Below are 13,525 nucleotides of genomic sequence, written 5' to 3' on the forward strand. Positions count from 1 at the left end.
TGAAGCTTATTTCATTTCCTTTCACATCCCCCTTTTGGTCAAGAAGATGTTCTCCGTCCCACGATGCCGGGTCTACATTCCTCCCCAGGAGTCATATTCTACGTTGCCAGGGAGATTCACTCCCCTGGGTGTCTGATCCCACATAGGGGGGAGGGCAGTGATTTCACCTTTCAAGTTGGCTTAGCCAGAGAGAGAGGGCCACATCTGAGCAACAAAGAGGCATTCAGGAGGAGACTCTTAGGCACAAATATAGGGAGGCCTCGCCTCTCCTTTGCAGCAACCGTCTTCCCAAGGGTAAAACTTATGGTAGAGGGCTCAGCCCATCAAACCACCAGTCCCCTATGTCTGTGGTCATGTTAGCAACTATGGAGGTGGGTTAGGCGAATACCCCTGCACTCTCCACAGGCTCCTCAAGGGGGCACTACATCTTTTTTTTTTTCCTTGTTTTTCTTTCTTTTTTTTTTTTTAACTTTCCCTTCTTTTTTAAATCAACTGTATGAAAAAAAAAGTTAAAAAGAAAACAAACATACAATAAAAGAACATTTCAAAGAGACCATAACAAGGGAGTAAGAAAAAGACAACTAACCTAAGATAACTGCTTAACTTCCAACATGTTCCTACTTTACCCCAAGAAAGTTACATAATATAGCAACATTTCTGTGAACTTGTTCCTACTATATCCATCAGAATTTAACAGACCATAGTCATTTCTGGGCATCCCCAGAACGTTAAATAGCTTATCTGTTCTTCTTGGATTATTGTTCCCCCTTCCTTAATTGCTCTCTACTGCTAGTTCCCCTACATTCTACATTATAAACCATTTGTTTTACATTTTTCAAAGTTCACATTAGTGGTAGCATATAATATTTCTCTTTTTGTGCCTGGCTTATTTCGCTCAGCATTATGTCTTCAAGGTTCATCCATGTTGTCATATGTTTCACCAGATCGTTCCTTCTTACTGCCGCGTAGTATTCCATCGTGTGTATATACCACATTTTATTTATCCACTCATCTGTTGAAGGACATTTGGGTTGTTTCCATCTCTTGGCAATTGTGAATAATGCTGCTATGAACATTGGCGTGCAGATATCTGTTCGTGTCACTGCTTTCCGATCTTCCGGGTATATACCGAGAAGTGCAATCGCTGGATCGAATGGTAGCTCTATATCTAGTTTTCTAAGGAACTGCCAGACTGACTTCCAGAGTGGCTGAACCATTATACAGTCCCACCAACAATGAATAAGAGTTCCAATTTCTCCACATCCCCTCCAGCATTTGTAGTTTCCTGTTTGTTTAATGGCAGCCATTCTAACCGGTGTTAGATGGTATCTCATTGTGGTCTTAATTTGCATCTCTCTAATAGCTAGTGAAGCTGAACATTTTTTCATGTGTTTCTTGGCCAATTGTATTTCCTCTTCAGAGAACTGTCTTTTCATAACTTTTGCCCATTTTATAATTGGGCTGTCTGTACTATTGTCATTGAGTTGTAGGATTTCTTTATATATGCAAGATATCAGTCTTTTGTCAGATACATGATTTCCAAAAATTTTTTCCCATTGAGTTGGCTGCCTCTTTACCTTTTTGAGAAATTCCTTTGAGGTGCAGAAACTTCTAAGCTTGAGGAGTTCCCATTTATCTATTTTCTCTTTTGTTGCTTGTGCTTTGCGTGTAAAGTCTAGGAAGTGGCCGCCTAATACAAGGTCTTGAAGATGTTTTCCTACATTATCTTCTAGGAGTTTTATGGTACTTTCTTTTATATTGAGATCTTTGGTCCATTTTGAGTTAATTTTTGTGTAGGGTGTGAGGTAGGGGTCCTCTTTCATTCTTTTGGATATGGATATCCAACTCTCCCAGCCCCATTTGTTGAAAAGACCATTATGGCTCAGTTCAGTGACTTTGGGGGCCTTATCAAAGATCAGTCGGCCATAGATCTGAGGGTCTATCTCTGAATTCTCAATTCGATTCCATTGATCTATATGTCTATCTTTGTGCCAGTACCATGCTGTTTTGGCAACTGTGGCTTTATAATAAGCTTCAAAGTCAGGGAGTGTAAGTCCTCCCACTTGGTTTTTCTTTTTTAGAGTGTCTTTAGCAATTTGAGGCATCTTCCCTTTCCAAATAAATTTGATAACTAGCTTTTCCAAGTCTGCAAAGTAGGTTGTTGGAATTTTGATTGGGATTGCATTGAATCTGTAGATGAGTTTGGGTAGAATTGACATCTTAATGACATTTAGCCTTCCTATCCATGAACATGGAATATTTTTCCATCTTTTAAGGTCCCCTTCTATTTCTTTTAGTAGAGTTATGTAGTTTTCTTTGTATAGTTCTTTTACATCTTTGGTTAAGTTTATTCCTAGGTACTTGATTTTTTTAGTTGCTATTGAAAATGGTATCTTTTTCTTGAGTGTCTCTTCACTTTGTTCATTTCTAGCATATAGAAACATTACTGACTTATGTGCATTAATCTTGTATCCCGCTACTTTGCTAAATTTGTTTATTAGCTCTGGTAGCTGTATCGTCGATTTCTCAGGGTTTTCTAGATATAAGATCATATCATCTGCAAACAATGACAGTTTTACTTCTTCTTTTCCAATTTGGATGCCTTTTATTTCTTTGTCTTGCCGGATTGCCCTGGCTAGCACTTCCAGCACAATGTTGAATAACAGTGGTGACAGCGGGCATCCTTGTCTTGTTCCTGATCTTAGAGGGAAGGCTTTCAGTCTCTCACCATTGAGTACTATGCTGGCTGTGGGTTTTTCACATATGTTCTTTATCATGTTGAGGAAGTTTCCTTCAATTCCTAACTTTTGAAGTGTTTTTATCAAAAAGGGATGTTGCATTTTGTCAAATGCTTTTTCAGCATCTATTGACATGATCAATTGATTTTTCCCTTTCAAGTTTTTAATGTGTTGTAATACATTGATTGTTTTTCTTATGTTGAACCATCCTTGCATGCCTGGAATGAACCCCACTTGGTCATGGTGTATGATTTTTTTAATGTGTCTTTGGATTCGACTTGCAAGTATTTTGTTGAGGATTTTTGCATCTATATTCATTAGGGAGATTGGCCGGTAGTTTTCCTTTTTTGTAGCATCTTTGCCTGCTTTTGGTATTAGATTGATGTTAGCTTCATAAAATGAGTTGGGTAATGTTTCATTTTCTTCAATGTTTTGAAAGAGTTTGAGTAAGATTGGTGTCAGTTCTTTCTGGAAAGTTTGGTAGAATTCCCCTGTGAAGCCATCTGGCCCTGGGCATTTATTTGTGGGAAGATTTTTGATGACTGATTGGATCTCTTTGCTTGTGATGGGTTGGTTGAGGTCTTCTGTTTCTTCTCTGGTCAGTCTAGGTTGTTCATATGTTTCCATGAAATTGTCCATTTCCTCTACATTGTCCAGTTTGTTGCCATACAGTTGTTCATAATATCCTCTTATAATTTTTTTAATTTCTTCAGGATCTGCAGTTATGTCACCTTTTTCATTCATTATTTTGTTTATATGGGTCTTCTCTCTTTTTGATTTTGTCAGTCTAGCTAGGGGCTTGTCAATCTTGTTGATCTTCTCAAAGAACCAACTTTTGGTGATATTTATCCTCTCTATTGTTTTTTTGTTCTCTATGTCATTTATTTCTGCTTTAATCCTTGTTATTTCTTTTCTTCTACTTGGTTTAGGATTGGTTTGCTGTTCATTTTCTAGCTTCTTCAGTTGATCCATTAGTTCTTTGATTTTGGCTCTTTCTTCCTTTTTAATATATGTGTTTAGTGCTATAAATTTCCCCCTTAGCACTGCTTTTGCTGCATCCCATAGGTTTTGGTATGTTGTGTTCTCATTTTCATTCGTCTCTATATATTTAGCAATTTCTCTTGCTATTTCTTCTTTAACCCACTGATTGTTTAGGAGTGTGTTGTTTAACCTCCAGGTATTTGTGAATTTTCTAAGTCTCTGATGGTTATTGACTTCTAATTGTATTCCATTGTGGTCAGAGAATGTGCTTTGAATAATTTCAATCTTTTTAAATTTATTGAGGCTTGTTTTATGTCCCAGCATATGATCTATTCTGGAGAAAGTTCCGTGAGCACTAGAAAAATATGTGTATCCTGGTGATTTGGGATGTAATGTCCTGTAGATGTCTGTTAAATCTAATTCATTTATCAGATTGTTTAGGTTTTCAATTTCCTTATTGGTCTTCTGTCTGGTTGATCTATCTATAGGAGAGAGTGATGTGTTGAAGTCTCCCACAATTATTGTGGAAACATCAATTGCTTCCTTTAGTTTTGCCAGTGTTTCTCTCATGTATTTTGTGGCACCTTGATTGAGTGCATAGACATTTATGATTGTTATTTCTTCTTGCTGAATTGCCCCTTTTATTAGTATGTAGTGGCCTTCTTTGTCTCTCAAAACATCCCTGCATTTGAAGTCTATTTTATCTGAGATTAATATTGCTACACCTGCTTTCTTTTGGCTGTAGCTTGCATGAAATATTTTTTTCCATCCTTTCACTTTCAGTTTCTTTGTGTCCCTGTGTCTAAGATGAGTCTCTTGTATGCAACATATTGATGGTTCATTTTTTTTGATCCATTCTGCGAATCTATATCTTTTAATTGGGGAGTTTAATCCATTTACATTCAACGTTATAACCGTGAAGGCATTTCTTGAATCGGCCATCTTATCCTTTGGTTTATGTTTGCCATATTTTTCCCTCTCTCTATTAATATCCTTTATTGTACCCATACCGAGTCTCTTTAGTACTGAACCTTTCTCCAAGTCTCTCTGTCCTGTCTTTGTTTCTCTGTCTGTAGGGCTGCCTTTAGTATCTCCAGTAGGTCAGGTCTCTTGTTAGCAAATTCTCTCAGCATTTGTTTGTCTGTGAAAAATTTAAGCTCTCCCTCAAATTTGAAGGAGAGCTTTGCTGGATAAAGTATTCTTGGCTGGAAATTTTTCTCACTCAGAATTTTAAATATATCGTGCCACTGCCTTCTCGCCTCCATGGTGGCTGCTGAGTAGTCACTACTTAGTCTTATGCTGTTTCCTTTGTATGTGGTGAATTGCTTTTCTCTTTCAGAACTTGCTCCTTCTCTTCTGTGTTTGACAGTGTGATCAGTATATGTCTCGGAGTGGGTTTATTTGGATTTATTCTATTTGGAGTTCGCTGAGCATTTATGATTTGTGTATTTATGTTGTTTAGAAGATTTGGGAAGTTTTCCCCAACAATTTCTTTGAATACTCTTCCTAGACCTTTACCCTTTTCTTCCCCTTCTGGGACATCAGTGAGTCTTATATTTGGACGTTTCATATTATCTATCATATCCCTGAGGTCCATTTCGATTTTTTCAATTTTTTTCCCCATTCTTTCTTTTATGCTTTCTTTTTCCATTCTGTCATCTTCCAGGTCACTGATTCGTTGTTCAACTTCCTCTAGTCTTGTACTATGAGTGTCCAGAGTCTTTTTAATTTGGTCAACAGTTTCTTTAATTTCCATAAGATCATCCATTTTTTTATTTTGTCTTGCAATGTCTTGTTTATGCTCTCCTAGAGTCTTCTTGATTTCCTTTATATCCCGTACTATGGTCTCATTGTTCATCTTTAGTTCTTTGAGTAGCTGCTCTAGGTGCTGTGTCTCTTCTGATCTTTTTTTTTTTTTTTTTTTTTTTTTTGGGTCTCAGTATGACTGGTGAGACAGGCAATAGGTTTATTGAGGTTGGGGGAAAAGTTGATGAATTGGACTATGAATTTACAATTTTGATGACAGATGTACCACTGGCCAGTAAAGATAAAAGTTTGAGTGAGTCATTGCGGCTGGAGAGTTAACCTTTGAACTGTAACTATAAAAGAGAGTTAAAGCCAACTTCTCCAAGATAGACAAGGATTAGGAGGCAAAAAGCAAAGGGAAGAGAGCAGTGGAGAGATGACAGGAAGCCGAAGAGTGAGGAACTAGTCAGAAGATTTGCTACAAGAGGACCAGATAGTTCTTTAAGGGCAAACTACTTTGTAACCTGAGGAAGAATGAGAGCAGGAGGCCAGTCCTCTCAATTCTCCCTCAGACGAGCATTCCCTGTAATACTGTACAAATTTGGAATTTATACCTGCATTCTCAACCTTCTTAGTTTCACCCAAATTTTATACGTGGAAAAAAAAAAATCAGAAACTAAAGGCTTAATGACTTAACACATGGCACCAGGGATCATGTTTTACATTTACCTAGAACAGCACAGAAGTGCCATCTCTCAAGGGGAATATTCTTAAGCTCAACCATCCCATTAAGGCATTAGGTTAGGAGTTCTTTACACCAGGGATCACAATTAGGGACAACAGAATCCAGGCAAGTAACATGAAGGAGCTGGGTGGGCCAAGAAGATGGTGAAATCAAAAGCACATGTTCTTCAGCTGATCCCAATTTTCGTTAAATGAAATTTTATAAATTTGTCTTTGGAGAGGAGTATTAATGCCAATCCTAGCAACAAGGAAACCTCTGCCCTTCAGGACAAGTCTAAACTTGTAATCAAACTGTGACAAAAGAATTCTCTGATCCACTTTTAGTGAAGGATTTTATTTGCTAATCCCCCAAAAAAGCAAAATTCAGAAAATAGCCACCTACTGCAATAGTGCACCTACCACTATAATAAAACATTTAAAATCACCCTTTCTTTTCTTCCCAAGGTGTGCTCTTTTATGTATATCACATTTTAGAGCAGACTGATGCCCAGAAATACTATGTGAAAAATACGTGGAACTTGCTATAGGATTGTCCACTTTCTGGTACATCTTTTTTTCTGTAGCTCCCCCTTTTGATAGAAATTTATTGCAAAATTTTATTTTCTTTATAGCAAAATACTTTAAAATTCCCTCCTCCCACCCTTCCCAAATGGGATGGAAAAGTACAGAATTAAAAAATTCTCTCCCCCAGCTGTGGTTAAAACACTGAATGTTGAAGATTATCTGGATTACTCTATGTTCTTGGGTTAATTATTTACCTAGAAAGCTGAATCTCAAGTTCTGTTACTCCCCAAAATGGCTAACAGAAGAGAGGATTTGATTAGGACAGCTGAAAAGCTGAGCTATTCTATGATGGAGCAAAATACAAACCCTGAAATGAGATTCCAGCCCCAAACAGAGAATATATTTCAGAAAGAGCCAGCAGAATGCTGAGATACAGGGACAGAACAGAGAGCTGATAAAGGCACAGAGTAAATGAATCCCCCCAAAATTTTAGTGCCATTTTCATTTAATAAGCCACCTAATAAGCAACCTAAAGGCCTTGGCTGTGATCACACTTGGATGGTTTTATGGGATTTCTGCAGGAAAACATGATTGGCAGGTAGCAAACCCTGGCTCACTGTGCTAAGTGAGCAACTCCAGCACCAACTTCCCAGAGACTTAAGGCTGGGGAGTGTAGCGGAGGTATTTCTTGCCAGATGGGAGCTCTTTGGTGAAGACTCCTTTAGGGAAAATTCTTTTGGCTTCTTCTTCAGGGATAGTTGGAAGGACCATCACACTGCCTCCAACCTGCCAATCAACTGGGGTAGCAACCCTCTTTTCTGCCGTCAGCTGGAGAGAGATAACTACTCTGAGAATCTCGTCAAAGTTTCTTCCAGTGGTAGCTGGATAGAGGATAGACAGCTTCAGTTTCTTATCAGGACCAAAAATAAACACCACACGAGCTGTCACAGGCATGCCCTTTTCATCCTTCTCTGCTGGGTCCAGCATTCCCAACAGAATGGCAAGGTCCCGATTCTTATCATCGATGATGGGAAAAGGTAACTTTTCCGTGGGCTCATCACCATTGTATGCATTGATATCCTTGCTCCAGGCAAGATGGTCCTCAACACTGTCTATTGAAAGTGCAATCAACTTAACATTCCTCTTGGCAAATTCTGGTGCCAGCTTTGCAGCTCTGCCAAGCTCCGTGGTGCACACTGGGGTAAAGTCCCGAGGATGGGAGAAGAGAATGCCCCATGAATCTCCCAGATAGTCGTGGAAACGGAGGCGACCGATGGTGGTATTAGCCTCAAAATTGGGGGCCTCGTCCCCGAGAAGCAGACCTCCGGGCATGGCGGCAGCGGTGACGCGAGAGGGTGAGGGGACGCAGCTGTCTTCTGATCTTTTGATTTGGGTGCTTGGGCTTGGGTAATCCATATCGTCTGGTTTTTTCATATGCTTTATAATTTTCTGTTGTTTTTGGCCTCATGGCATTTGCTGAACTTGATAGGGTTCTTTTAGGGTTTGTAGACCTATTGAAGTCCTTATCTCTAATTTATCAGATCTACAGCTTCGTGAAGTACACTTTCTCTAACTAACCAGCAGGTGGCATCCACGAGCCACCTGTTCTCCACAAGCCAGTTCTCCCCTGCTTAGCCTTTTTGGTGAGTGGGGGAGTGAGTCTTGTGGGGCCCAATTGGTGTACCAAGCTTGCGTGTGTAGTTGGTATTGCCTGCCCTGTATGTGGGGTGTGTTTCTGGGCAGTCGGGGAGGGGGGGTGGCCCTAACAATCAAATCTCCCTGGTGATCCTAGAGTTTTAAAGCTGCTGCAATAGTCTAATCCTTCAGTTCAGTCCTGGCACAGTTTGTCTCTGCCACTGACCCACAAGTCCTTGGTATTGGCGTATGGCTCCTGAGACTTGCAAGTGGGCCCCTCTTCCAGGCTGTGCACCCCGGGTCCTCTGTTGAGGGATGACTGTGCTATGTCACAGGTGAGTGCCGTCCCCCCAGGGCAGTCCCAGTCTGCTCAAATGATGGCTGACTGGGGCTTTGTTAATTCACACTGCTCCACCTTCCCAACTCTGGGACAATCAGCTGAGGTTGCAGGGAAGGCTAATGTCCACGTCCAGTTTTGTGGTGTGTGCCTGTTATTTGAAGCACTTCCGTCACACTGGGTTGTCTGGGGCAGCTCTGGGCTATGGGGCTGGCGATGGGCAGGAGTGTTTCCTGTCCACCAGGATGGTGGCTGTGAGCGGACACCCCCCTTTTCTTGGGAAGTTGTGGTGTTTAGTGAATTTTCTCAGCCACTGGATTATTGCCTTTTGTCTCAGATCTCTCTTAGTTCTGCTCTTGACTTGACGTGCCCAAATTGAAAGTCTTTGAAGCTTTCTGTATTGGGCTTCTTAGAGTAATTGTTTTAGAAAAAGAAAAAAGGATTAAAAAAAAAAGAAAAAAGGGCCCTCCTCAGAGATCTAATGGGTTATTGAAATGCTAATAGACAAAGCAACTAGGGCCATTAAGGAAAGGTCCACAGGGCAGAGAGATCAGCTTTTCTTCGGGATTTGCATATGCGCCTCAAGGCCTGAGCTCTGCCCTTCCCCTTTCTGTGTTCACCAGAACTCCAAAAATCCTCTGCTTTTATTTTGGAGTTTTTCATGTTGTTTTTTTTTTTTCTATGCCTGTCTCCTCTCTGCTGGGCTGGCTGCTCTCAGATTCTCTGGTGTCTGGTCTCAGTCTATCTATGGTTGGAATTTGGATCAGTAGAATGAGTTTCTGATAAGGGCTGCCACTGCAGTTCTCCCTTCTCCTTCCCGGAGCTGATAGCCCCTCCTCCCACGGGACTGAGCCTGGCAGGGAGGGGCGCGGGTCCCCTGGCCGCAAAAACTTACAGATTTCGCTGATCTCAGCAGTTCGACATTTGCATGAGTGTTGTATGAAGTATGCCCAAAGACAGATTGCTCTGTGGTGTCCAGTCCACGCAGTTCCTGGCTTTCTACCTACTTTCCTGGAGGAGTAACTAAAACATACAGCTCACCAGTCTGCCATCTTGCCCCGCCTCCTCCACTATTCTTTTTCTGTTCCAGGATCCAATCTAGGATACCATGTTGCATCTACTTTCATCTTCTTTAATATGTTTTTAGAATCCCTTAGCATTCTGGGATGATGTAATTCAAACAATTTATCAAATGTACCTTATAAACAAAATTAGTAAAAGGGTTTTAGGCTTGTGATAGTTACATTTTAGACAGACGAAAGAGGAGAATATTCTGAATGATTTTTGAATTGGGCATTTATCAGTACCCTATATTAGACTATTTTAAAATTAAATTATTTCACATGTAAAGAATTACATAAATGAAATAATTTAGCATCCCTATAAGGTTCATTTTTACTGGAACATAATCTTCTCACCAGGCAAATGTATCTTTGTTCTGGAGAAAAGATTGCTTATTAAAAGAATATATATATTTTGTGATGTTATCAAGGATTGTAATATATCCAACATGTTATATATTTTTTAAAATTTTTTAAAAATTTAATTTTAGAATATTATTTATGCCCATAATATTACTGTTCCTGGTAAGTATCTGGAACAGTTAAATGAAAGGATGTAAAAACAGACAGTTAAGAAAACCCAAACCAATTATCATTTACACCTGGCAATATCCTGTTTTATTTCTGTCATAATAGACATTTCAGATGGTTTCCACAAGCTTCACAAATATCTATGACAAAACCCAAATGTGTTTTGCAGGCAAGTAAAGGGGCTTTTTGGCCATTTTAGCAGTGAAATCTTCAATTTAAAGATGTTTTATAAGTGAGACTAATTATGCCTAATCTAAAAAAAATTATACTGTAATGAAAATGAAAAAAATACTATATTATCAAAAAGTCTTACTTTTTTTAGTCCCCTTTGCCACAGCAATATTAAAGTATACAGTATGTGCTGCTGTAAAATAAGCTTAAATTGATCTTACTTTTCCAATTTCTTAATATGAAGATTTTCAAATGAAGAAAGTTGAAAGCATAGGACATGATCACCTATATATCCTTCACTTAAGTTTAACAATTCTGAACTTTTTTTTTAATATATCATATTTGTTTCACCTACATACAGATTATCTCTCACGCACATCTCACTTAACTGAAAGTGTATTATAGATATCATGACACTTTACCCCTAAATGCTTCAGACTGCATCTCCTACATGATTATAACACCCGATCACACTGAAGATAATTAACAATTACCTAATACTCAAATCTCCCTGGTTATGTAAAAAATGTCATTTATATCTAGTTTTACCAAACCAGGATCCAGATAGGGATTATGCATGTTCCCCCTTCCTATTGACTTTTTTTAAAATTTAGTTTTATTGAGATTGCTCACATACCATACAATTATACAAAGTGCCCATGGTACAATCATACAGCTGTGCATCCATCACCACAATTAATTTTTTTTTCCAATTTTTAGAACATTTTCATTACTCCAGAAAAGAAATAAAGACAAAAAAGGAAACTCAATTCCTCCCCTACCCCTAACTGCTCCCCCTCCATTATTGACTCGTAGTATTAGGATAGTACGTTTGTTATTGTTGATGAAAGAATGTTAAAATATTGTTAACTATAGTACATAGTTTGCAATAGGTAATTTTTTCCCTATATATCCCTCTATTATTAGCTTCTGGTTATAGTGGCATACATTTGTTCTAGTTCATGAAAGAGATTTCTGATATTTGTACAGTTAATCACAGACATTGTCCACCGCAAGATTCACTGTTTTATACATTCCCATTTTTAACCTCCAACTGTCCTTCAGGTGACATACATGACTGTAAACTTCCCCTTTCCATCACATTCACACACCATTCAGCACTGTTAGTTATTCTCACAATAACATGCTACCATCACCTCTGTCCACTTCCAAACACTTAGGTTCAACCTAGTTGAACATTCTGCTCATAATAAGCAACCGCTTTCCATTCTTTAGCTTCATTCTATATCCTGTTAACTTTTATTTCATGTCTGTGTGTTTACATATAATAAGTTTATGTCAGTGAGACCATGCAATATTTGTCCTTATGTGTCTGAGGTATTTCACTCATTGTAGTGCCCTCAAGGTTTCTTCATCAACCTGTTTTTTTTTTCCTAAAGACAGTTTTGTTCACCCACCATACTTTTCTGTCCTAAGTAAACAAATTGATGGTTCCCAGTATAGTTACATATTTATGTATTCACCATCATCACCACTATCTATATAAGGACATCCCCATTTCTTCCACAAAAAGAGTCAAAGAAGGTGGAGAGACAAAAGAAAAAGAAAAAGAGAGAAAAAACATGACAGCTAAAAAGCAATGAAAGTAAAGATAGAATTAAACTAAAGTAGAATGAAAGAGTCAGAAAACAGTACCAATGCCAAGAGTCCCATACCCCTCTCTGTGTCCCCTTTTATAGTCATTTAGCATTAGGCTTTTGTTACATTAAAGGAGGCATAATACAAAGTTTCTGTTATCTATAGTCTGTAGTTTGCATTGATTATATGTTTCCCCCAATACCAGCCTATTTTTAAAACCTTGCAAGGTTGACATCCATTTGTTCTCCCTCATGTAAAAACATATTTGTACATTTTATCACAATTGTTGAGCACTCTAGGTTTTACTGAATTATACAGTCCGAGTCTTTATCTTTCCTCTTTCTTTCTGGTGTCCCACATGCTCCTAACCTTCCTCTAATATTATAGGTTACAAAGTGAGTATTTTTGTTTAAATTGACACTGTTGTTTTCCTACAAGCGCAGAGAACTTCATTTACTCTGTTAAAGAACTCATAGTCAGTGATGAACCCCTGGACTTAATTATCTCTGCAAGATTTTTGAAAATATATTCAATCTATTTATTTTATCTGTCATCTAGAACTGGTATTCCCTAAGCATTGTATTTTGTATTGTATGCCCCTTTGGGTTATAGGAGATTGCTTGCATAGCTGTTTCCCTGACTCTGTGTTCTTCTGGCAATGTTTTGATTGTAGCAGATGTTCAACAACAGAGTTTGCTGGTTTGATTCTATTATGTACCCCACAAGAGCCAGGCTCTTTTAATCCAATTTTGTGGATCCAGGCTTATTATGGGTGGGACCTTTTGATTAGGTTGTTATCATGGACATGTGACCCCACGCATTCAAGGTTGGTCATAATTGTCTACTGACATCCTCTATGAGAGGGTAAAAGGTAGAGACCTTTTGAAGAGAGCTCAGAGACACTTAGAGAGAAAACACCCAAAGACATTTTGGAGACAGCCCTTGAAACCAGAACCAGGAGAGAAGCTAAGAGACGAAATCCAGAGTTTGACCTGGAGAAGTGAAAAAAGAATCCCCAGACACTTAGAGAGAAACGCCCTGGGAGAAACAAGCAAAAATGCACAGGAGCTGAGAGAGAGAAGCTAAAACAGACACCCAGAGATATTTTACAGAAAGCAGTGGAAACCGGAAGCTAACTGTGGGAGCCCCGGGCCTCAAGTGTCTTGAAGACTGCACACAGCAGTTTGCTTAACCTAGGACAGTTGTTTGACCTATTCTCCTTGTAATATCAGGTACTAAATGTAATCTATATCTGAAACTACCTCCTTTCTGAGACTCCCTGAGATACTGTTATCTACAAGATAATCTATAATCCTCCCCTCCTCCCTGTTGATTACAATCAATCCCTCCCTACATTGCACCACACTGCTCTCCACCTTATCCTCTCAGACCATTGGAATGTTGATTCCTTATAACCAGCTTATTCAACCCCCCAAAGGGTGGACTGTTTCCATATTGTGCTCTGAATTTGCCACCAT

The 13,525-nt window shown here is 38.9% G+C and overlaps 2 protein-coding genes across 2 annotated transcripts in view; one reads left to right on the forward strand and one right to left on the reverse strand.

Moving 5' to 3' along the window:
* Positions 1-13,525, forward strand: part of NDUFAF2 (NADH:ubiquinone oxidoreductase complex assembly factor 2) — a 231,034-nt gene that overhangs the window by 7,202 nt on the left and 210,307 nt on the right. The window lies entirely within an intron of this gene.
* Positions 5,662-8,081, reverse strand: LOC119505864 (peroxiredoxin-6). The gene has a single exon (XM_037798729.1). It carries the CDS (start codon positions 8,043-8,045, stop codon positions 7,371-7,373), a length of 675 nt encoding a protein of 224 aa, XP_037654657.1. The 5' UTR covers positions 8,046-8,081; the 3' UTR covers positions 5,662-7,370.

Source organism: Choloepus didactylus, chromosome 11 (genome assembly GCF_015220235.1).
Source record: "Choloepus didactylus isolate mChoDid1 chromosome 11, mChoDid1.pri, whole genome shotgun sequence".
Classification (NCBI taxonomy): Eukaryota; Metazoa; Chordata; class Mammalia; order Pilosa; family Megalonychidae; genus Choloepus; species Choloepus didactylus.

What these genes read in the sequence shown, in the direction of transcription:
- LOC119505864 (XM_037798729.1), bottom strand. Translation starts at nt 8,045, where the DNA reads ATGCCCGGAGGTCTGCTTCTCGGGGACGAGGCCCCCAATTTTGAGGCT.